The sequence below is a fragment of the Cuculus canorus genome, chromosome 6 (assembly GCF_017976375.1).
Source record: "Cuculus canorus isolate bCucCan1 chromosome 6, bCucCan1.pri, whole genome shotgun sequence".
Classification (NCBI taxonomy): Eukaryota; Metazoa; Chordata; class Aves; order Cuculiformes; family Cuculidae; genus Cuculus; species Cuculus canorus.
The window spans coordinates 37,780,221-37,805,563 of NC_071406.1; the positions used below are offsets into that span (position 1 = coordinate 37,780,221).

Consider the following 25,343-nt stretch of genomic DNA (forward strand, 5'->3'; position numbering starts at 1 on the left):
GTGATTGGGAGGTAAGCAAAAGGCCTCACTGATTTATGCAGGGAATGTTTCCATGCGTGGAAGGTTTTATGGGATAATGGTTGTATGGGGGCCTGCAGGAAAGGTGGGGAGGGGCTCTTGATCAGGGAGTGCAAGGAGAGGAGGAGGGGGAACAGTTTGAAGCTGCAAGAGGGAAGATGAGATGAGATGAGATCTTAGGGAAAAATGTTTTGCTCTGAGGGTGGGGAGACCCTGGCCCAGGCTGCCCAGAGCAGTGGTGGCTGCCCCATCCCTGGAGGGGTTCAAGGCCAGGTTGGATGAGGCTTGGAGCCCCTGATCCAGTGGGAGGTGTCCCTGCCCATGGCAGGGGGTGGAACTGGATGGGCTTTGAGGTCCCTTCCAACCCAAACCATTCCATGATTCTATGAACTTTAATCCTTGGAGCTTTGTTTTGAAGAAGGTGTTCTTGCTGTGTGGCATTGAGTGAAAACGCCTTCTGGCCTGTGCTTTGCTTGGAAGGTGTAAGTGCAGTCTTGAGTGGTGTTCTTGTTCTTCCTAAAGAGCCACAGGTTTGCGGATGTGAAAGCAGGACAGCATGGGAAGTGCAGACCCACTTCAGTCTGGCATTTGTGGCCCGGCGCTGTGCGCAGTGGCCCATGGAAAAAGCTGTTTATCGCAACTTCCTTTTTGATGCTCATGTCCTTGGGTCTGTGAAAGGTGTGTTTTGAAAGCTGCTCACTGGAGGCATGACTTGACTGCAAAACACGCTGGTGGGTGAGCAGGCGCAGAAATACAGGGGCTGGGATTAAAACCTAGCTCCAGCTGGTGACCTGGGAAACAACACGGGGAGGAAAGACTAGCTAAGCTGTCAGTAACTGGGCTTTTCCACAGCGGTGGTTGCATGCCCACTCCTGTCCAGAGCAGCCTTTCTGCCAAGCTGCGCGCTTTTGTTGTGGGTCAGACAGCAGAAGTCAGAGCTTGTGTGGGGATAAAGCAGCGCAGGCCCAGCGGCACTGAACGAGGCTGCCCAGATTTGTCTTGTTGGAGGAGCTGCCACCAATGCTTTGGTAGTACTTTTAACGAATTGGGAAGATTACTTCTGTTTTCTTTGTGAACTGTGGGGCAGGAAAGGCTCAGGAACATATTAGGGATTTGGTACCTGAGCACAATATAAGCATCCGTTTAGCGCTGCTGTTAGTGCTTTGTGTAGATCTGCCATGAGAGACTCCATTTGTCTTGTAGAGCCACCAGGAATTTCACTGCTGTATTTTTCTTCAAAACATTTCTAAAAACACAAAGTGTGTTTTTCCCTTGATATAGAGGACACAGGCATCGCCCTTTAGGAGCTGTTGGGGAACCTCTATGACTGGTGTGCGCAATGCCAGAAGCGCACGGAAGTCTGTCCCATGGCATCCCAGCAAAGACCTCAAAGCTCCCTTTTACCAGGGGAGAAAATAGGATTTGAGGAAGCAGAGCAAGTGCAGAGGAGCAACAGAGGTGATGCGAGGGCTGAAGCACCTCCCATAGGAGAACAGGCTGAGAGGGTTGGGGTTGTTCAGCCTGGAGAAGAGAAGGCTTCAAAGAGACCTTAGAGCAGCTTCCAGTACTAAAAGGGGCTCCAGGAATGCTGGGAAAGGGCTCTTGATCAGGGAGGGCAGGGAGAGGATGAGGGGAAATGGTTTGAAGCTGCAACAGGGGAAATTGAGATGAGATCTTGGGGAGAAATGTTTTGCTGTGAGGGTGGGGAGGCCCTGGCCCAGGTTGCCCAGAGCAGTGGTGGCTGCCCCATCCCTGGAGGGGTTCAAAGCCAGGTTGGATGGGGCTTGGAGCCCCTGATCCAGTGGGAGGTGTCCCTGCCCATGGCAGTGGTGGAACTGGGTGGGCTTTGAGGTCCCTTCTGACCCAGACGATTCCATGGTTCTGTGATCCATGACCCATTTCTGTGGTTTGCTGTGAGCTGCCGCTTCAGTGCATCACTTAGTGCGAGGTGAGAGTCACGTAGGTCTTAGTGCACAGTGAGGAGTTCATGTTACTTAAATCAAGATGTCCACAGCGAGACTTATTAGCTCAGGGACCTGAACATTAATGTTGTGGAGAGCTGGAGTGATAGTTGTTCAGTGAGCGAGGTTTGTTGGTTTCCAGCTCCTGCTTCCCTAACCGCTCCTTTGACAGCTTTTTGCCAGGCACCTCATGAGTTTCTTAGGAGGGGAAGAACAATAACAATCTGTCTGCTTGAGAAGAGGAGCAGGGAGAGGAGTTGTATACCAATCTCATTATTTTAATTGTAGCATGTTCAAAAGCTTGTAAATATCAGGAGCAATCAAGGAAACCACTAGGAGCCTGGAAGCAGAGCAAGACAATGAGGAAAAGAGGAAGAATCTCTCTTTGTACGTGATCCAGCATGAAATCAAGTCTACTTTGAAACCCTCCAGGTCTATGACTGCTAAGAACGGAGGAGTCCTCTCTCGGGACTGGGCATGAGGCATTTGGATTCCAACATTTCTTGCTTTTGGTTCACTGTGCTTGCCAGAGCAAAACTGGACTTTGAGTTTGCTGGAACATGTTCTGAGGAGGCAATGAGATGGGGGAAGGGGCTGAGGAACCTGGGGTTGTTTACCCTGGGGAAGAGGAAGCTGAGAGGAGACCTCATCGCTCTCTGCAACTCCTGAAAGAAGGTTGCAGTGGGGTGGTTGCTCGCCTCTTCTCCCAAGTGACAAGTGATAGAGCAAGAGGAAATGGCCTTAATTTGTGCCAGAGGAGATTTAGATATCAGTAAAAATGTCTTTACTGACAGAGTGGTGAAGCCCTGGCAGTGTGTCCATCCCTGGAAGGGTTCATGAAGCGTGTAGAGGTGACCCTTCAGGCTGTTCTTTATGTGGCACGGTGGGGTTGGTCTGGCAGTTGGACTGGATGAACTTAGAGGGCTTTTCCAACCTTAACAGTTCTCTGATTCTACAAATCCACCCCCTCCAGATTTAGGAGGAGCCGAGTTCAAGGCTGATGTTCTCATCTTTGCAGCTGCTCTGCGTGTGCCCAAGCCCCGTGAGTAGCTCCTGAGATGAACAGAGATGAGCTGCAGGGGTGAGTGTATGGGCTTACAGGGCAGATGTTAACTGATGCAACAGCAGTGTCCCAAACCCTCCCAGCTCAGGCTTTGGCCTCAGTTCACAAAATATTCCTGGTCTTTTTGATCAAGACTCATTAACAGATGCCTAAGTAATGTGTGGAGGGGAATAAACTTGATCACACAGCTAAAATGAAGCAGAGCCTAATCTGAGAGACAAGAAGAGGGCTTCTTCCCAGACTATGGGGGCTCCCTGCCGGCACGTTTATTCAGCATTACTCCTAACCTGGTGGATTGGATAAAGTGGAAAAGAGGGCTGTGGTGAAGCAGGCGGGTTCTCCTGGTAACTGCGATGCTGCTGGCATTCCTCCAGTAAGTTTAGAGACTGACTGGTCCTCTGCACCAGGTGAACATTTCCTCATTAAGGGGAATTTATTCCATTTCCCTTTATCATTTATTATTGAAGAAGTAAGTGGATGGAGTTCTGAAGATGACAGAGTAGGATTTTAAACAAAAAAGCAACAATAAATCAACACTGGAAGCTGAAATGGAGGCACAAGGAAGGTTCGGGGGAGACTTACGTTGTTTATAAATGCAAAACATGCAGGGGATTTGAGCTTTGCAAGTGCTTATGGCAGAGCAAAAGTCTGATTGTCTGGTTTGGAAGCTCTAAAGCTTCTTACTCGCTGCTTACTGAATTGATTTAGTAGTGGACAGATACGGTTGGAATTGATGATCTCGAAGGTCTTTTCCAACCAAATGATTTTATGAATGATTCTATAACTGTTTTGCAAAGGTGAATGTTAGGAAGAAGGAGCATTGTAGGAGTTTGGAGTTGTGGCCGCTTCATCTCCCTCTGTTTCAGAACTGATTACAGACCAGCGAGGGAGTTCAGCCTTTGGAAGACTTTTGCTCTGTGTTTAAGTCAGCAGTGCTCCAGGGAGAAGCAGGAGGCTGTGATGTAGAACAGGGTCATGAGTTTGGGAACAGCCAGAGCTGAGAATTTGTTCTTCTCTTTGGTGCTGGATTTCTGGTGAGCCCTTAGAAGGGTTATTTGCATTCAAGCATTCAAAGAGATCAGCCTGGTTCTGCTCTTGCTGGCTTTAGTGTCTGCTGCAAGTCTAAAGGGCTGCCTGGGCAAGGGCAGGGGAAATGCTGGATCTTGAAAGACGTCACACCTTCATCTCCATGTGTCTCAGCTTTGCTCTCTGTAAGATAAGCAACTCCCTGCTATAATGTCTGCGTGTTTCTTTATATCCTTTCCATGGAAGCTGAGCTATGCACACTAAAAGTGTCCCTTATTAGTTAATGGAAGTGGTCCAGGTGTGACGACCTGTGTCTGGTACATGCAGAGAGTGAGCTTGGTTGCCACACCAGTGCTGAGGGATTGATTGCAGCACTCCAGGCTTGGGGAGGATGGTGCTGGTGAGGCTGCACCTCAAATCCCGGGTTCAGTTTTTGGCCCCTCACAAAGAGAAGGACATTGAGGGGCTGGAGCACGTCCTGAGAAAGGAACGGAGATGGGGAAAGGGCTGGAGAACAAATTTATGAGGAGTGGCTGAGGGACCTGGGAGTTGTTTAACCTGGAGAAGAAGAGGCTGAGGGGAGACCTCATCACTCTCTAAAGCTCTATGAAAGGAGGTTGCAGTGAGGTGGATGCTGGGCTCTTCTCCCAAGTGATAGCTGATAGGATGAGAGGGAATGGCCTCAAGTTGCACCGGGGGAGGGGGGGCGTGGTGGTATTAGACTGGATATTGGGAAACATTTCTTTATGTGTTGAAGCCCTGGCAGAGGCTGCCCAGAGAGGTGGTGGAGTCTTCATCCCTGGAGGGGTTCAAAAGGCATGTGGCCATGGCACCTGAGGACATGGTTTAGCAGGCATGGTGGGGTTGGGATGACAGTTGGACTGGATGAGCTTAGAGATCTTTTCCAGCCTTTATGATTCTGATTCCTCCATATTAAGCTGCCTCTTCAGCAGTGAGAAATGAAAATACTCCTCCTGTCTGGGTGCTGCTCGAACAGTTTCCACTGCATCCTTCTCATTAGCGACATTGAAAGCTACATCTCTTATCTTTTCTTTATCCTGCATTGGGAGTAGCAGAGATAAATATGCACAGTTTGGTTTCCCCTTTAGGTATTCAGTCTTTCCCTTATGCACTGGTTGTCCTGGACAAAGCTGGTTACCTTTTTGCATAGATTAGTAAGTGTCCTAACCTAATTTAAGCTGCCAGCCCAAGGCAAATGAATCACGTCGGCAAATAATCACTGCTTCTCTTCTCCCTGCCCTGCGGGAGGGATGGCAATGAATGATGTTGTTATAATGAGATACAAAACCTGAACTGAAACAAGCTGCAAATGAAGGCAATTTTCTTGCTCTGTCAGTAATCAGATGACAGTGAGCTGTGTGCGGTTCCGAGGGAGTAAACGGCACTGAAAAGGGCTCATTTTCTTGGGGTCATCAGGCTCGCTCACTTGTACTTAAGGAATGCTGAATCCTAGAATAATAGACTGGCTTGGGTGGGAAGGGACCTCAAAGCCCATCTGGTTGCACCCCTGCCATGGGCACAGACACCTCCCACTGGATCAGGGGCTCCAAGGCCCATCCAACCTTGCCTTGAACCCCTCCAGGGATGGGGCAGCTGCCACTGCTCATACAGGAGGTTCTCCAGCCCTTGCATCATCTCCATGGCCTCCTCTGGGCTCGCTCCAACAGCTCCATATCCTTCTTGTGTTGGGGATTCCAGAACTGCTTACAGGACTCCAGATGAGGTCTCATAAGAGCAGAGGGGCAGCATCTTCTCCCTCGCCCTGCTGGCCACGCTGCTTTTGATGCAGCCCAGGACACGGTCAGCCTTCTGGGCTGTGAGTACCCATTGAGTATGGCTGTGTTCTTAACAGACAGTGATGGCTGGCGTCTGCTTTGCTGGAGAACCGGCAGCTTTTGCTTGCTGTGTTGCCTCTTATAAAATGCCCAGCAATTCCTTCCAGTCTCATGTTCAGAATTTCTGCTAGAAGTCCTGCCTCTGCGATCCAAAAGTCCAAAGAGCTGAGGAGAAGCAGAGGAGTTTGTGGTGGGCATTCGTGCACGGAAACCACAGGCTTTAACCTGTTCCACTGCTAAGTGGTTCTGCTTTGGGGAATATTTTCTGCCCCCAGCATTAAATCCAAACCCTGGGCAGCTCAGCCTGCTGGATTTGGGAGGGCCGTTTCCTTCTGACACTAGCAAAGAGCAGGATCTGCTGGAGTGAGGAGGGGGTGATGTGGTGGTGGACTGTGGAGGTGGTACTGCTGCGTGAAGCTGTTTGAGAGGCAGGAGAGATGGCACCAAGGAATTCATAGAGGAAGCCCTTCTACCAAGGGAGCTGGACCCCAAAGCTTCTGGTCCCCAGTTCTCCCAGAAGAGCTATTTTGACACCTCTGTGTCTCTCCCCCGCTTTATGCCAGCCTGGCTTCACCGCGGGCAGCAGAGCCGCTCTCTGCCTGAGCTAAGGTGGAGAATCCATCCCAATGACTCTCTTCCATGCTTCGGCTTCCCACCTCATCCCAATAAAAGCAGCCTTGCCCCTCTCCTCCCCCTCCAATAACATGATGCTGTTTATTTAAAATTGCCACTAAGCGAAGGACAGAATTCAAACCCCTGATTTAGGAAAATTGCTTGTTTGTTAATCATTTCCTTTTTCCTGATTCAGAGCTTGCTTGCTCATAAAATATTGATTTATCGGGCAGGCAAGGATGCTCTTGGCAATGAAGATGAAAAGCACAAGTGCTGATAAAAATACATAGGCTTTTTTGCTCTGTTTTTGCAAAAGCTAAGCTTAGAAAAGGTAGCTTGGAAACAGAAATGGGTAGAAACTGTCCGGGTTATAGGTGGGTTCAAACTGAGGTGGAACAAAGATGGAGTGGGAGAGAAGAAAAGGGGCAGGAATGGAAGGGGCATGGAGAAGGTGAAAGAATCAAGAGCCAAATGGGCGAGAAAGTCGGGGAAAGCAATGCAGTGGGAATAAACAGCTAAAACAAGAGACTCTTGAAAAGCAAAACAAGGAGGACAAGAATACATGGAAGTGTTGAGAGACCCTGATTGCAAATATGGAATCAAAAAAGGTCCCCCTGCTTTGCCCTATCTGTCCCCCCTCTCTCCCCATTTCCATAACGCAAGAAGCAGCACAAAGGGTGTGGAAAAAAGTAAACTTGAGGCTGTCAGAAGGAAAATCCAACCTTGCCTGTGAGCCCCGGGAGGTCATTCCTACCTTGTATGTCTGAAGACAGGTGCTTTTACAAAAGGCTGACCAGCCTCAGAGCATCCTCAGAAATAGGAAGAAGGGCTTCTTTGGGGCAAATTGGAGCAATTTCAGGCAGCGGTAATGGAGCACGAGTAGTATGAGGGGCGTCTGAGGGACGTGGGGTTCTTTAGCCTGGAGAAGAGGAGGCTGAGGGGAGACCTCATTGCTCTCTGCAGCTCCTGAAAGGAGGTTGTAGTGAGGTGGGTGCTGGGCTCTTCTCCCAAGTGACAACTGGTAGGACAAGAAGAAATGGCCTCAAGTTGTGCTAGGGAAATTTAGGTTGTATGTTAGGAAAATTTTCTTTACTGATAGAGTGGTGAAGCCCTGGCAGAGATTGCCCAGGGCAGGGGTGGAGTCTCCATCCCTGGAGAGGCACCCATAGCCAGGGACACCTCCCACTGGATCGGAGGCTCCAAGCCCCATCCAACCTGGCCTTGAACCCCTCAAGGGTTGGGGCTGCCACTGCTCTGGGCACCCTGGGCCAGGGCCTCCCCATCCCCACAGGAAAACCCTTTTCTCCAGATCTCATCTCAATCTCCCCTCTTTCAGCTTCAAACCATTCCCCTTGTCCTGTGTCTGCCTTCCCTGATCAAGAGCCCCTCCCCAGCTTTCCTGGAACCCCTTTCAGTACTGGAAGCTGCTCTAAGGTCTCCCCAGAGCCTTCTTTTCTCCAGGACCTCATCATTTCATTGGTGTCTGAAAAATGCAAGGGAAGAAAGAGTTTCATTTCCTAGCAGCCGCAGTCTGCCTGTATACATTTTCTTACAGGTGTTTTTCGGGGTATTCTGTGCAAAAAGGATCTTTCAGGTGTAAGGATGGCAGAGCTCAGCTGTGTCTTCTTCCGTGCCTTGCCTTAACATGCTCCACCCTATAGCAACTCTGTGCAGTACGGAAGATACAAGCGATTGTATCTGCTCTGAGTTCCTGTAAAGCCTCACGCAGGGATGTTTTTCTTGTTTAATCCTAGTGAAACAGTTCCAGAAGAGATGCTGAGGAAAGCCAAGCAGATCGGGTTCTCGGACAAACAGCTTGGGAAATGCCTGGGGCTGACTGAGGCTCAGTGCCGCCAGCTGCGCTGGAGGAAGAACGTAGTGCCCTGCGTGAAACAGGTATGTCGGAAGCATCGTTGTTAATGATGTGGCTTCCTGGAGGAGGAACAGGCCTCTGTGTCCTTGGAGAGAGCGGAGGTAAACAAAGTGGAACCCCTGTCTCCCTTTACATCCATGGGAGTTCTGACATTGACATTGTCCAGTTCTGGAGTCCTCAACATGAGAAGGACATGGGGCTGTTGGAATGGATCCAGAGGAGGCCATGAAGATGATCCAAGCACCTCCTATACAAGGACAGGCTGAGACTTGGAGTTGTTCAGCCTGGAGAAGAGAAGGCTCCAGGGAGACCTTAGAGCAGCTTCCAGTGCTGAAAGGGGCTCCAAGAAAGCTCCAGGAAAGAGGGGCTTTTTACAAAGGCCTGGAGTGAAGGGGTGAGCAGGAATGGTTTTAAATTGGAAGGGGGAAGATTTGGGTTGGACATTAGGAAGAAATTCTTCACAATGAGGGTGGGGAGGCCCTGGCCCAGGTTGCCCAGAGCAGTGGTGGCTGCCCCATCCATGGAGGGGTTCAAGGCCAGGTTGGATGGGGCTTTGATAACCCTGATCCAGTGGGAGGTGTCCCTGCCCATGGCAGGGGGTTGGAATTAGATGATCTTTAAGGTCTTTTCCAACTCGAACTATTCTATGATTCTTTGATTAGAGGAGAACAGATTTCACCCACGTAGCTGTTACTTCTGCACTGCAGACGTCAGTGTAATGGCATGAACATCCCCAAAGGGAGGCTCAGAGTATTCTTGTTCATATTCCACGTGCCTGAGGGGCAAACGCAGCTCCCTGGCTTCAGGAGGAGGCTGGGAATCCTGGCCCACCATGGTGCGACCACAAAAAGTGTGACAGGTCTTCTTCCATGGTAGTAATTTTTTGCAGAGCGATACTTTATTCGAGGTGTGCTATGGTTATGGGTTCATTTGCTATTCATTGTGATGGCGCAAACGTAATGAGTTCATCTGGTGCTCCTGGCAGCCTCGCCTCTTCTGTGCTAGGTGTTCTGCTGCTGCCTTTGAGGTACATTGAGTTTAAACTGCCACCAGCTGCTTTTTTGCCCTTAAACAAAGAAAAAAAACCCACCCCAAGCTACTGCACGTTTCCAAAAGAGCCCATCTGTGTTCCCAGGCCCAGTTCCAGGTGCCAAATCTCCTTCTGTTCCCCAGCTGCTGTTTTCCTTCTCTGTCCTTACCTGGCTTGCAGGAATGTGCCTGGTCTTGCACTGTCTTCTCTCCGCTGCATATGGCGCTGCAGTGCTGGATTGATTTCTGTGTCAACGTACCCCTAATCAGGTCATTCCACTTACGCCTGCGTTGGTGCCTTCCAAGCATCTGTTTCTTCTTGAGCCATGAAGTACAAGTTGCAGGATTAACAGCAGGAACAAGCAGTAGACACTTACATAGTGTTAACGACGTAAGGTCACGTTCTTCATTATTCATAAGGATTTGGACAGCCGGGGGGATTCCGGAACATACTTGAAGACTGGATAGGTTTTTAAATGGTGCAGCATGTAAAAATTCATGTCAGGCCTGCGTTCATGTTGTTCCCTGCTCAGTATTCTTTGTAGCGATGCTTCAGCTGTTCATCCAGGGAACCTCAGCTGTTGCTGGTGGCCTGGATTGACTGGTTATCATGTACAACATGCAGTCGGTAGTTGACACAAATAGTTTGTGAATAGCCTAGTAGGCAAATTATTCTTCTGGACTCTCTGGTGACTAGTTACATCAGGAGATATTGAAAACTACCTATAAAGGGCAGTAGGAAATCGCTCTTGCTTTGTCTACCTTTTAGTTATCAAAGGATGAGTTTGATTGTAAAGTAAATCATAGAATCATGGAATGGTTTGGGTTGGAAGGGACCTCAAAGCCCACCCAGTTCCACCCCTGCCGTAGGACACTTCCCACTGGATCAGGGGCTCCAAGCCCCATCCGACCTGGCCTTGAACACCTTGAGGGACTGAGCAGCCACCACTGGGCAACCTGGGCCAGGGCCTCCCCACCCTCAGAGGAAAACATTTCTTCCTAATATCTTGTCTAAGCCTCTCCTCTTTTAGTTTAAAACCATTACACCTTGTCCTATTGCTAAAGACCCTGCTGAAAAGTGTGTCTCCATCTTACTTAGCCGCCCTTAAGTATGGAAAGGCTGCAGTAAGGTCTCCCTGGAGCGTTTTATTTTCCAGGCTGAACAACCCCAACTCTCTCTGGGTCTCTTTATGGGATAGGGGGGGTTGTTCCAGGCCTTTTGATGATTTTTGTGGCCTCCTCCACATCTTCAACAGCTCCATGTCCTCCCTGTGCTGAGGAGTCCAGAACTGGACGCAGATGCTCCAGGTGGAGTCTCGGCAGAGCAGAGGGGCAGTGTCCCCCACCTCGCCGTACTGCCCTCATTTGTTGCACTCACACCGCTGGATGCTACTAGGTGTGATCTCAAAGTGATGGTTTGTGCGTGCTTGTATTCCAATGGGGTTAAGAGTGGTGCTTGAAGATCCCAGATGGCACAGCTAAGGAGGGCAGGAGACCTGAAGGAATGGAGATCTCTGTAATTAATGCTGCCAAACTCACTAGAGAACGAGGGCCTTGGCAAGAAGGGGTGGATGGGGAGAGTTCCTGGGCTCTGCAGATGTTTTACCGAAGAGGTACAGAGCTAAAACTGCAAAGTTTGCTGTGGACTCTGTACGGTCCAGGAAGAAGGCCAGGCCTCTGCCACGTTGCCAGATCTGACCGTTCAGATTTCCTCCGTTTGAGAAAAGACACAATGGGGAAATAATAGAACAGAAAGAGGAGCAGGAAAGGAAAAAGAGGGAAAAGAAAAACGCCAGAGCACCTGCATGTAGGAAGGATCTTGCGCTGGCTGTGTCACACCCCCTCCTCTTCTTCTCCTCACAGATTGACACTCTGGCAGCGGAATACCCAGCGGTAACCAATTACCTCTACGTCACGTACAATGGGCAGGTAGGCACATTTGGAATCAACGGTCTCTTTGATGTCTGGTTTGATCTCTCTCTTTATTTACATATAACCCCCTAGAGCAGGCCTGGAGCTTTCTCTTGCTCCAATAGGGATCCAGTGCATCGAGCATTAAAGCCCCCATGTTGTCGTGATCCTGTCTTCTGTCACCTGTACTTGCACAGGGGAGATGCTGGGAATGCAGAACTTGTTTTTCTTCTCTCATTTCTATGTGAAACTCCACAGCTCTTGTGGCTGCTCGAGCAGCCGGATGGGAAGGTCTGGCTCTCCTTCGGTGTGGGTGCAGCGCCACTAATTCCAGTTGAGTTGCTCTTGAGTTATGCTGCAGTAAATGAGATCAGACTTGAGCCCTGAAGGACCAAACTGTGCACCCAAAACTGGATGTTCTGAAAGATGTGGATTAGGTGTGGTGGAGTACAGATCCTAATGGCTTCTCTCCCTCCCATCTCAGGAACACGATGTAAAATTTGATGACCGTGGAGTGATGGTGTTGGGCTGTGGACCTTATCACATAGGTAAATCTTTCTTGCTGTTCTTCTGTTCTCCTTGCACCCTCAAGCTTCCTTTGGATATCCTTGTGGTTCATTTGTTCCTCTTCCCATACGGCATCAAACCCCTCCGGAGTGCGGTGCACAGGGCATCAATTCCTAACCCAAGCTTTGCCTTTACATTTGCTTGGAGACTTCATTTCACGCCCTAGAAAAAATGAGAGACTTTTATTACTTTTCCCTTTTCAGTCACTTTGTTCTGATTGTCACAAAGTCGTAGGGAATTTTTTAACCTTGTTTTTTACACACGTTAAGATCTTAAGAGCGTGTGATACCTTGTACACAAGCTTGTTGCTTCCACACCCATCTTGCATGTTTACTGCCAGCTTGTGCCAATGTTGTTGTGTACCGTGCATTTTCCTACTCGACGTATAGGTGACTATGATAATATTTTGATATCTTCAGCTGCTCTTGGAGAAGCAATTCTCCCTGAGCTGTTTTTTCTGCCCACTCAGATGGTTATGCAGCATAAGTGTTGCCTCGTGGCTATGAGTAGACAAGCTTCTGAGTCCTCTGTAGGGTGACTTTCACTTTTTCTTTTCATGGATCATTCCAAATAGCTTGCAATTATTGACAGAAAACATAAAATGCTTGTTTTCAGGAATATTTTTGCTCTGCGTCCCACAAATAGCGGTGATGGGGTTTGAAAGCTGAAATTCACTCTGCAGCTTGAGCTTGAGCAGTGGGTGCAGTTTTTGGTGCAGGATCTCAAGCTACTGGAGAGCGTCCAGAGGAGGGCACGGAGTTGGTGAAGGGCTTAGAGGAGAAGCCGTGTGAGGAGCGGCTGAAGTCACTGAGTTTGTTCAGTGTGGATGAGACTGAAGGGATACCTCATCCTGCTCTGCAGCTTCCTCACGCGAGGAGGAGCAGGCCCTGAGCTTTTGTCTCTGGTGACCAATCTAAAACAGGCAGATGGAGACTCCAGTGTGATCACTGTGTCCCAGAGTTGAGGTTTTTTCTGTGGATAAGTGAAGTGCAAAAAGTGAATGAGCATCTGGTGACCCTTCTGGGAAAACACTTAGCTTCAGATTGGATTTAATGGCTTGAAACTGGAAGGGGGAAGATTTAGATTAGACATTAGGAAGAAATTCTTAACGATGTGAGTGGTGAGGCCCTGGCCCAGGTTGCCCAGAGCAGTGGTGGCTGCCCCATCCCTGGAGGGGTTCCAGGCCAGGTTGGATGGGGCTTGGAGCAACCGGATCAGGTGGGAGGTGTCCCTGCCCATGACAGGGATGGGACTCCATGGGCTTTGAGGTCCCATCCAACCCAAACCATTCCGTTATTTCTCTCTCTTTGCTGTGGGGTTTTAGCCAGGGCCTGGGCATGGTTTGAGGTTCCTGTTGGACAGAGGTAGGGAATGATATGGCATGCTTGTCAGTGGGTGACCTGTGACAGCTGTCTGTCCGTGATGAGGTGCTGTTGTCAGCAGTTAAGCACAGACATGGTTTCCAATGTTTCTTGTCATATAATTATAGATTAAAAAAAAATTATGTCAGTGGTTAACGATCCTGTAATGACTGTGAGCACTTCATGATGAGGCCAAAGTTTTCTTGCAGGCTGTAAGTGTGACCATTTAATGATAGTTTTTCATATGCAGCGTTCTGTGTTTATGGTTCCCTTCTTAGTTGTTTGAGCGTAGAAATTTATGGGATGGTAGCTGCTAGCACAAATCTGGACTCTGTCAGTGCCTGAAGCTGCAGTGTTGCCCGAGCCCTGCTGCTTACCCAGGACTGAGCACCAGGTGACTCCCTCTGTGCCTTTTCCCTTTAGAGGTAGTCACAGGGCTCAGGACAGCAGCACATGCTTGCCCCATGGCGTTGCCATAGTTGCTGTGACCTTTAAAATGAGATAAAGCCACAAAATGGCTCTAAAAGTGTTGTTCTACCAGTTTGCTGTGTCTGGAGTCAGCATGCAGGGAGGTCAAATGCACTGAGCTGTGTTTTTTCCGTGGATAGCTTAGCCTACGCTGCTCTTCTGGAAGGTAAAAACCTGGTTTTTGACCCACATCTGTACAAATGCTCCACTTTTCCTCAAGTGACCTGCTCTATCTTGTAATAACGGGCGCTCGGTGTCGTCACCCCTGAGGTTCTGCCTCTGAGGTTCAACTTGGAGCGTGTTGGATGGGAGGTGGTGGTAGCTGGATGGGCAGCAGGAGCAGAGATGAGTGTGTGTGAGAGCAGGATAACAGAGGAGTCAGAGGCCTTCTGCTCCTGAGCAGCTGAGCTGACTTACCTGTTGTGCTTGGAGGCTCCCCTGGTGTGGACCATGAGCTTCTGTGGGAGGACAATGAGATTTCTTGCTCTCAGCTGACAGGAGGCAATGCTGAAGGTTTTTTTCTGTTTCCTTTTATAAGCTTGAGCTCTGAGAACATCTGTTTATGTTTTCTTCTCTACTTCCTTCCTTTCCTTGCCCTCTTTTCTGTCTTCTGGCAGGCAGCAGTGTGGAGTTTGATTGGTGTGCCGTCTCCAGCATCCGCACGCTGCGTCAGCTTGGCAACAAGACCGTCATGGTGAATTGCAACCCGGAGACGGTGAGCACAGATTTCGATGAGTGTGACAGACTGTACTTTGAGGAGCTGTCATTGGAAAGGATCCTGGACATCTACCAATATGAGGTAAAGAAAAGCCCAAGCCTAACAAAAGCCGTGAATCCAACTAAACTCTTCAAAATTCATGTCACTAGCGTGCTTTGGCAGACCAGCCGGGGGCGAGTGGGGAGAGATTGCGAGCAAAATCTGTTTGGTTTGGATCCCGGTGTTGCATTTCACACATCGTTGATGTTCCTAGCAGGCTGCTCAATAATGAATGCCAAATAAATACAAAATTATTTTGCGAGCTGCCATATTGTGGAATATTTACAAGCAGATTTAATTTGCTGCGCAGTCATTTATCGCACAAATCGTTCTGCCCTTGCAGTGCCAAGCTGTAGCGCTTAAGCAGATCCTTGACTTTAAGCACACGTGCTCCCCCTGACGCGGTGCAGTGAGTTGTGTGCATAACGCTAACGTGTGGTCACGAACTTGCAGTCTCGGCCTTGCAATCCCACAGCGATGTGGTGGGTTGCGCCAGCGTGCAGGCGGGTCAGGGGAGGGCATTGGAAGTGCCATCACAGCCAGATACATTCCACCTCCTGATCCAGGCGCTGCACTTGCCTGTTAGGAGGTTCCAGTGTTCAGAAGTGCTGATACCAAGAGATGGAGAAGAGTCCCAGGCAGATTTGGTGATGGGAGGATATATAATATAAAGACTCAGTATGGAAAATGCTGAATTCTAACTGGTAACACACTCATCTTGGATTCGTGGTTGAGGCCTTCAAAGGTGCTTACAGGAACTTCATCTCCTGTGACATTCAAAGTGAGTTGGCCATGTCGCTTGCTGAAGGAACTTTGCAGAACCCAAGTCATGTGAAACTTATTTTTCTTGGTTCCTTTTCCCGGTCTATGGCAATTTGAGCTCAAAGGGGTTCATGACGTGCGTAGCGGTGGCATATCAGGACACGGTTTAGCAGACACGGTGGGGTTTGGCTGGTGGTTGGACTGGATGAGCTTAGAGGGCTTTTCCAACCTTTATGATTATATGACAAGTTTCAAAATTGATTTTATAACCTATGGCTATGTGTTGGTCATTTCCAAATCCAGGACCAAGCAAAAGCCCATCAGAACTCAAGTCCTGTTCTCTAGGCTCTGTTCTTAAACCTTCTGCAAAGTGCTGCCTAGGACCATTTTTAGATTGCGTGCTCATACTTTCCTATTCCTACAAGCTGGTTTTTTTCCTTCTTTCAGTTTTCATAAAACCAGAGCCTGTTACTGGAAAGCATGGATTTAGGACAGGCCAAAAGGCTCCGGCGGTTGTCTTGACTCTTAAAAGCTGATTTTTGAATGCCTTAGGGTGTTCCGTGAGACTCCACTCTATAAGCGTTGGAATCCTGGTTACTTAAGCAAAACTGAACTTCTGCACTTGGGGCGTGGAGACAAATTGTCAGACAAATAGCACTGATGAAACACAGTGTCTAATTACCGCAGGATCATAGATGAGGTAGAGGTGGGTGATGAGGGAGCAGCTCGGATTTAAACATCCTGCACTGGTAATTAGCGAGTTGGGGAACAAAAATATGTGAAAAGAAGAATACCTATGTATTGGAATTTGGTTTATTCCCCTTGTCACAGCAGGGCTTGGTGAATTGCAGGGCTGAAGGTGTGATAGCAGCATCCTGTGCCAGCCCAGAGCTGGAGAGGAAGGACTCTCCGCTGGCAGATTCCCAGCTCGACCATCACCAGCTGGACTCTGCTCATGCTTCTGGGTAGGGTTTTAGCCTGTCCTGCTTGTGCAATAAACCAGAACGTGATTGTGAGAGGAGAGAAGGCAGGGAGGAGCAGCAGGAGCTGGTGTGAATAAAAAGGGAGAAGAGAGGTGGTGGGAGAGTTCGTAGAGGATCCTTGGGTATGAAACCAACCGATTTGGTGTTTGTTCTGGAGGTGTTAAAGGCACCCAAACATCCAAAGTTAGGGTTGCACTGTCTGATAAATCCCTGAGATGAATAATAACTTCTTGTCTCTTTTAGAGAACTTAAGTAGTGACCACAGGGGATGGTGTCGTTACACCTAATTTGCAAGTAGGGAAACTGAGTCGCTAAGGAGCAGAGAGGCAGCAGTCTCATGCGACAGACACCAGACCTCCAACAGTGTGGTCTGAAAGGTGCTATTTGCAATATGTCATGGTTTTAAAATGAGTGAGCCAAATGCTAATGTCCTGTTAACAGAACATTCCCTCAGGCAAATGCAATAGGAAGTCAGTCCCTAAGGAAACAACTGAGTTAAAAATTCAGGATCTGACTCTGAGGTCCCTCACCAATCTTGCTGATAATCATCTCTCCCGGCTTCGTATCCAAAGCATCAGTAGTGCCGTGATTTCAGACCCAGCTTTTAAACTCTCCTGCTCCTTGGCCTCCTCTAGTGTTCCAGTATACAATGAATAGGTGGCAAAGATACTATGACAAACCCTAGTTAAACCCATCAGCAAACAATGGATGTAGCCCTTTGCCCTCAGGAGAGAATCGTAGAATTGTTTGGTTGGAAAAGACCTTTGAGATCATTGAGTCCAGCTGTCCCTGTCCACTGCCAAACCAGATCCCTGAGCACCTCAGCTGCACGGCTTTTAAACCCCTCCAGGGTCTGGGACTCCACTGCCTCCCTGGGCAGCCTCTGCCAGGGCCTGGGAACCCTTTTGGTGAAGAAATGCTTCCTGATATCCAATCTAAACCTGCCCTGGTGCAACTTGAGGCCATTTCCTCTCATCCCATCACCTGTTACATGGGAGAAGAGAGACAGAGCCTTGACTCCTTAAATGTTATTAGGATTAGCAGCAAACCTTGGTCAACCATTAAGGACAAATAAACAGGTGCACTGACTTATCCCAGCTCTTCCGATGAGACAAATCAGGGTACATTGAGGAATGAGGTTGCCACCGCGCCCAAGGGGGCTGGAACCTGCCTACGCATGGTCCTATCACAGAGATGTCCTCAGCTGCCCCTTCTACTTCTCTCCCTTGGGTCCCCTTCACCTCTGCCTCTCCAGCTGATGTTTGCAGCTGCTCTGACTCACCAAGCTCTGCACAACAGAGCCGTGCTTTGGAGGGAACTGTAATTCACTGTGAAAGTGCAGAGTGAGGGGGTGCTCTATGAGGACAATAATTTAAAATAAAATACAATTCCTTCCTTCAGATTTATTGGCTTTTTGTTTCCGGAGAAGATGTTCCCTTTTTATTTTAATACCTATCTGCTCGAGGGCCTCCTCTGATTCTCTTTTCAGTTTCTAGGATCATTCTGAAACAATTCATAAAACCAAAGGAGGCTCTTAGGTACAATTTTAATGGTTTAATTTGTTTTCAAACTTGGGGAAAAAGAAAACCCAACTCTATTACTAATGGCATAAAAGCAAGGTAGTAATAAAAAGAGTGATTTTTGTTATAAAGGGGAAAATCATTCTCTCTAGGCTTCTTTCACTGGATTATGTATAGCACATATTTTAAAGATATGTAATGGCAGGGATGTTATTCATTTTCTTTATAATTAAAATATGGTTGATGACAGAGTGATACACAGTGTCTGCCTGCATCTCTCGACGGAGCCATCGCACTCCCTGGTGGGGCAGTGGCTGCTCTTCAGGTGAGACCGTAACAGCAGGGCTGTAAAGACCGAAATAAGCAGAGGCTGGGTCTCAATTTATGATTCTTTTTGAGTAAAACTGAGTATATGATTCTTTGTTGTCTGCTTGAATAAGCCTTCTCCTCTGTCTCCATGGGGCTGGAGCCCCTAACGCCGTCCTGGCTTTGATGGAGGCAGTGTTTGGATTCTAGAGGCTGAGTGACTCGAGTTGTTTCGAAGGAAGGAGTAAACAGCAGCAAAGGAGAAGCTGTCAGCTGGGACGTTGGCATTTCAGAGATGCTGAGGACAGGTTAAGTTGTTGGTTGACCTTGACAGCAAGGCTAGGTTGCTGTGTTATCCAGCAGGACCCATTCCAAGCTGCAAGAAAGGGTTTGGTGTATTTGCTCTCTAGTTCTCGTCCACATGCGATGATAAGTGTTCTGAGGACTAGAGATAAGGACTGTAATGGCTCTGGAAGCAGTAAAGAACAGGTTTTTCTTCCAAATTGGAGATGGCGAGATCCTATGTCATGGGACAAGCACATGCAGGCACAGAACAGGCTCTGTCTTTGCTCCATCCAGTACTAATGAGGTATTTTTCTCTCCCTGTCCTAAGCTCTCTAAGGTAGTTGCTGTTGGCCAGCAGCAGAAGTCATCCTAGAAGAGGTGAAAAGGGAAAACACCTATCTCCAGCAGTGTCTGTTAGCAGCAAATCCTAATCTTATAGACCTCGGGATAATAAGTGCTGCTTAAACACAAGACTTTGTCAGTGGCTTTTGATCACGGCAGGACATTACCCACGTTGAAGTGAACAGAGCTTGTACTGGCATTTATCATCTGTTTATTCTCAGTCACTTCTAGTCGCATCCTGCTCTCAGCATACGGATCTGTGACTCTAAATCCCTTTAAATCCCTCATTAGGAAGTTCCTCTTCCAGGAAGGCCAGTGGGGCCAAGCATCAGGAGAACCACACTTGTTAATTAAAAGAGCATTGATACTCTAAAAGTGTGGATCACTTGATTGATGTTTCTCGTTTGTTAGAGGTCGGTAAAACCACATCACATGCACTTGGTTCAAAAGAGCCCTTCAGTACAGTCATGTTTCTCCTTTGGGCAAAGTTTCACCAGCTTTAATTTGGAAGTAAAGTGCCTGTTATTCAATTACCTGCAATTATTGCACAATTTAAATGTAATTCGTATCCTTGTAATTGTTGCAGATACTCCAAGGATTGTTATTTTACTATTGAAAATCTTCACACCAGGCAAGATTGTACTTGGAAGCAGCAGGGTTCTGTGTTACAATCAGAGAATCACGGAATCGTCTGGGTCAGAAGGGACCTCAAAGCCCACCCAGTTCCACCACTGCCATGCGCAGGGACACCTCCCACTGGATCAGGGGCTCCAAGCCCCATCCAACCTGGCCTTGAACCCCTCCAGGGATGGGGCAGCCACCACTCTGGGCAACCTGGGCCAGGGCCTCCCCACCCTCACAGCAAAACATTTCGCCGTGTCCTCGTACATGAGGTTCTCCAGCCCTCAGAACATCTCTGTGTCCTCCTCTGCACTCGCTCCAAAAGCTTTGTGTCCTTCCTGTGCTGAGGACTCCAGACCTGGACACAGGCCTCCGGTTGGGATCTCAGTAGAGCAGAGCAGAGTGGCTGAATCTCCTCCCTCACCCTGCTGGCCACGCTACTTTCGATGCAGCCCATATTTGCATCTGCAGAAGGCTGTGTGTTTGCAAGTGGGCTCGCCTGTCTCTTCTTATTTGCCCTTTCTTTTCTCCTCACTTAAAATATCGTGGTTACCCCGTGACAACCACGGTATGTGCTGTTGTGACTGGAGAGTGCTGTGTCCCCCCTCATCCATTTCTGGGGCTGAAGCGCTTGCAAATAACCTGTGTAGAAACGAGCTTGTAGGGCTGCAGTACTTGTTAGTGTCAGTGCTCTATAAGGAATGAGGAGCAAGTCAGGAATGCTGAGGGTGAATTAAACTAAAGGGGTAGATGTATCCGGTGTAATTCACTGCCACAGGCCAGTTGGTGGATTGGTGTCTCTTGAACTGGACTCTGCTTGGCTTTGTACAGGCCAGCAAGGGGTCGGCAGCGAGTGCTTCCTACATGCTGCCAGCTGGGGCTGGGAAGGTGCGTTTGCTTAGGAAATAACAGAATTAGGGGGAAAAAACAGAATGCCAGCTATTTCCCATTGCCTCCCTGCTGGAGGTTATTGCTTTGGAACTCCGGAGTGAAAAAGAGTTCAGCTGAATGTCTGGAAGTCTCCAACTCTGAGCATGGTTGAGGCTGTTTGCTTGAAAAGGCTGGATTGAGAAAGAAAGAGGACCAAAACCATGTTGTTTATTCCTGGTACTGTGTCCAAAGGTCACTGCAGAGGAGTGAGAAGGGGCTTGGTTGAAGGATGATCCTCATGTTTACATGTGTAGGAGAACGTGGGAAGAAGAACTGACCCCACCGAGCAGAGTTTTGAGTTGATTTGTGGGGTGTGAAGTTTTCATAGTGTGGTGCCCTTCCTCTTCAGAGCAAAGGAGAATGTGTCAGCTCAGGGCTTCTCCTCTCTGGGGAGGCAGGAGCACCTGAACATGACACGGAAGCAGGGCAAAAGGCTGTGGTGCACCAGAAGTTGTAAACTCTTGGTGTGATGTCCAAAGGCAGGCAAAGACCGTAGATTCCTTCAGTTTCCTGGGGGATTCATCCTCACGTTACTGTTGTCTGATGAGTGACATAAAGGGGATATCACTGTTTTAGAGAGGCTACATGCTCTGAATTGCACTTTGCGGCCTGGGTTCCTGTGGCTCTTATGATCTGCCATTGCTCACAGCAACATGAAAAGTGGTGTAATCTAAATATTGGGTTCCTTGTTACAACAGCTCTTAATGTTACGCTAACCTGGACATGACCGTGTTCCTTTCTCTCTGCTCACAGGGATGCAGTGGTTGCATCATTTCTGTAGGCGGGCAGATTCCCAATAACTTGGCAGTGCCACTACACCAGAATGGAGTGAAGATCCTTGGCACAAGTCCTTTGCAGATTGACCGGGCAGAAGATCGCTCGATGTTCTCAGCTGTTCTGGATGACCTGCACGTGGCCCAGGCTCCCTGGAGGGCGGTCAGCACGCTGGTAAGTTGGGATGTGTGTCTGGGAAACCAGGAAGCATTGTTATGAGCTCAGGGGGAACAATTTTCTGATACCTTTCAAGATTCCAAAGATGTTTGACATTTTTTTTACTATCAATGTTGAAGAATATTTTGTTCCCTTTAAAGTGATGTTGGAGTATCACTGGCAGGGGGTTGAAAACTGGAAGGGAATTGTCTTTAAATCATCTTTACACAACATGGGGTAGATACCCAGAAAAGTTAGCACCACTGCCAAGCTACTCTGTTTTATCCTGCTGGCCTTGAAAACTATTATAGCAGGTGGACAGGACATGGACCTGTTAGAGTGAGTCCACAGGAGGCCACGCTGGTGATCCAAGTGCTGGAGCACCTCTGCTCTGAGGACAGGCTGAGAGAGTTAGGGTTGTTCAGCCTGGAGAAGAGAAGGCTGTGGGGAGAGCTTAGAGCAGCTTTCAGTGCTGAAAGGAGCTCCAGGAAAGCTGGGGAGGGGCTCTGGATCAGGGAGGGCAGGGAGAGGAGAGGGGGAACAGATTGAAGCTGAAAGAGGGGAGATTGAGATGAGGTCTTAGGCAGAAATGTTTTGCTGCAAGGGTGCAGAGGCCGTGGCCCAGGTTGCCCAGAGCAGTGGTAGCTGCCCCATCCCTGGAGGTGTTGAAGGCCAGGTTGGATGGAGCTTGGAGCATGGCAGGGGCTGGAACTGAGGTCTTTTTCGACACAAACCGTTCCATGATTCTGTGTGCCAGTGCTGCTCTGTTTTCCTGGTGAAGCTCTGTGGACGGGGAAGTTCTGAAGATGACAACTCTAGAACTAAGAAGTCATGTATGACATTCAACCCAGGCTGTAGTGTCACTGTCATCATCTGTGTCCCCCCCTGCTGCATCTTAACGGCTCACAATGTGCAAATGCAGTTAGAGTTGAAATATTGATATGAATTTAAAGTATTTTCTAGGTCACAGCACATTTTTCCTCTCTTTCTTTAGGGAGAAGCAGTGGAGTTTGCAAGGTCTGTGGGTTACCCGTGTTTGCTGAGGCCTTCCTACGTTCTGAGGTAAGGCTCCACCCTGGCAGCTCGTCAGGTTGGGGATGTGAACTGCAAAAGCCTCTTTAAGACATGGGAGATCACACTAGGGCATATGTAGCAAACACCCTGCTAGGTGCACGCAGCATAAAGTTGCCCATCTCAAGAGGTGGGACAACTGCTCGAACCAGTCAAGGAAGGCAAGGGGTCTCTTAGGTCCATCAGGCAGAGGTCAGAGGTAGAACATAATAAGAATGGCTTGTTTAGCTGCGTTACCTTTTCCATATGTCAAAGGCAAAGCCCTGAAGTATCTGCGATGTTTCTTAAGGCTCCAGGGACTGCTACCTGTACAATTAAGCCAGGAGATCATTTGTCACCAGGAAAACCAGAAGGGAAGACGCTGAGGCCATTTGGCATCTGGGCTCAGAAAATGACAGCACTCCTGTGAGTTCAGCGTGGCGTTTGCCAAGCTTCTCTGCTTACAGGCACGTTTTGTGTCCCTGCGTTGCGGCAGCTGCTTCTCTTTACACAGACATTGTATGGAGCCACACGCTTCCAACAGCTCAGCTGTTTGAAGCACTCACACCGGCGCGTGCACGCAGCAAACTCACACGTTTTGAATGATTCCTCTTCTCTGCGAGGAGTTCCTTCCGTGCTTGGCACAGAGAGACAGTTTGGGCACCAAGTGGAGATGAATGCACGACAGAATCCTTTTCCTATGAAACAGGGACGCCTGTCACAATGAAGCAGCATGATATTCTTTGTCAAGGGAGGAAAAAATTCCCCTTTTTATTTAAACAGAGGAAAAGGAGAAGGATTTCTTGTATGTTCAACTCTTGAAGAAATATCCTTTAAGAAAGACTACTAGATGTGACTTTTCTACACAGTTTCTGAAGCTTGCTGTGGGGTTACAAAGCCCTCAGACCAGGAGAAGGTGGAAACTGCTTGTGAGGTCACTCTCCAGACATTTAGGAAGCAGTTCTTTTAGCCTGTTGTTCTTGCTGTATGAAATTCCATGTAGGCCCTTCCCATGTAAGTGTTTGCTAATGAGTGTTCAGACAGGACAGGGAGACTCCGGGAAGAAAGATGAGACTGCAGAATGTTATACTTGAGGAAACAGAGAGTGAAAAGCCTGAGCACAGCGGACTGTCTGGCCTCTATTTGCAGAACAGCAGCAGGTCCCCAGTCAGACTTCTTCAACCTTTGAACAGACACAGCCTTAATATTTGCCAAATGCCTTGGAAAACTAAACGCATTTCCCCACTGGCTGTGTGCTGTGGGTCCCAGCGCATGGCCTTGGTGGAGCTGCTGGTGCAGGTTCTTGGATTTAATGAACCCTGTTGATATGCATCAGCCAAAGACGTGGTTGGAAAGCAGAATAAGCTAGATGGTGGGTCTGCTTATTGGCTTCACGTTGGAAGGGGGGAGATCTAGATTAGACATTAGGAAGAAATTCTTCACGATGAGGGTGGGGAGGCCCTGGCCCAGGTTGCCCGGAGCAGTGGTGGCTGCCTCATCCCTGGAAGGGTTCCAGGCCAGGTTGGATGGGGCTTGGAGCCCCTGATCCAGTGGGAGGTGTCCTTGCCCGTGGCAGTGGTGGGACTGGATGGGCTTTGAGGTCCCTTCCGACCCAAACCGTTCCATGATTTTATGACTCTATCTTAGGATGAAGAGACTGATCTCATGGGACAGAACCTCCCTCTGCTTTTCCCCACGGTCTCTGTCAGTTTGTCCGAAGGGTTTTTTAAAGGGGTCTGTTTCAAAAGATTCTTGTCTTTTGAAGGGACCCGAATTGCTGACCCCTAGCCCATGTGCTCCGAAATCCCCTCTCTGTTATTCCTGATAGCGACATTTCCAAGCAGCTTCCAGATACAATGTCTGTGCCTGCTGTGTCTCTCCCTTAAGGACTAAAACGTTAGGGAGAAGGGGCCCAGGGAAAAGGCCAACAAAGAGCAGCTCATTTTCATCTGCATTTATGCTGCCACAACCATCCGCAGCCTGTGCATTCCTCTCTTCATCCGCCGCTGAGGAGTAATGGGGGTAAAGTGAGCGCAGCACCAGCGTTGTCTTGAGCTGTTGTGAAGGCCTGGGTCCATTGTGGGGCTGTCTGGCTGAGCAGACATCTTCTCCTGTTTAGGGGGAGCTTTAAAGGCTTAGGTCAGAAAGGGGATTTGGCCACAGTGCTAAAGCCACACGACCACAGTTCTTCATTACAGTCCTTTGTTAGTGCTCTGGAGGTCACCTGTCTTCTGTAGGAAGAGTAATGGAGGTTCATTAGGTATCAGCTCTGCCTTTCTTTCAGTCCAGAGGGGAGCGAGTGGCTTGAGCCAGGAGGTCTCTTAGCTAGTCCATCATACACAGGTAGAGACAACCCTGCGCTGTGGTGCTAACACCGATTCCTCCCTTGAAGTCACGAGGGAAGGTGACCTGATTGCTTTTCTCTGCCTTTCTCACAGTGGGTCGGCAATGAACGTAGTGTTCACTGAAGAGGAAATGAAGAGGTTCTTAGCTGAAGCCACCAGAGTCTCTCAGGTACTAGTCTTTGTGCCGCTACTGCTTGTTCTTCTTGCTTTTGCTGTATTTGTTTCCCCTTTACTGTGCTTTCCATCTCTTTTTCCAAGGGCCTGTAGTGACAGGACGAGGGGAATGGCTTTAAATTGGAAGGGGAGATTTAGATGAAACATTGGGAAGAAATTCTTCATGGTGAGGGTGAGGAGGCCCTGGCCCAGGTTGCCCAGAGCAGAGGTGGCTGCCCCATCCCTGGAGGGGTTCAAGGCCAGGTTGGATGGGGCTTGGAGCCCCTGATCCAGTGGGGGGTGTCCCTGCCCATGGCAGGGGGTGGAACTGAATGGGCTTTAAAGGTTCCAAACCAATGGCCTTTTTCCCTCCTCTTTTAAATGCAGGCACATTTGCCGCCTTTGCTCTGACATTTAACTCTCTCAGAAATGTACTCAGTCCCGTTTTCCGCTGATACAAAAGCAGGACTGCTGCCTGGCTGCTGCTCATCCAGTGGGATTATTGATCTGCAGAGCGTCTAATGCAGAAGATGAAAGTGCTGGTTTCTGTTTTTAAACATTTTTGGAAAGCTAATTTGGAGATTTTTTTAAGTGTCTTTATTCAAGCACAGGGA

At 48.7% G+C, this 25,343-nt stretch overlaps 1 protein-coding gene across 1 annotated transcript in view; it reads left to right on the forward strand.

The window, feature by feature from the left end:
- The window catches only part of CPS1 (carbamoyl-phosphate synthase 1), a 109,242-nt gene that overhangs the window by 60,978 nt on the left and 22,921 nt on the right, over positions 1-25,343 (forward strand). Inside the window, exons 24-30 of the mRNA XM_054070644.1 lie at positions 8,291-8,432; positions 11,302-11,367; positions 11,834-11,897; positions 14,363-14,544; positions 21,005-21,199; positions 22,176-22,243; positions 24,670-24,745. Coding sequence (XP_053926619.1) covers positions 8,291-8,432; positions 11,302-11,367; positions 11,834-11,897; positions 14,363-14,544; positions 21,005-21,199; positions 22,176-22,243; positions 24,670-24,745 — 793 coding nt within the window. The remainder of the gene's footprint in view (positions 1-8,290; positions 8,433-11,301; positions 11,368-11,833; positions 11,898-14,362; positions 14,545-21,004; positions 21,200-22,175; positions 22,244-24,669; positions 24,746-25,343) is intronic.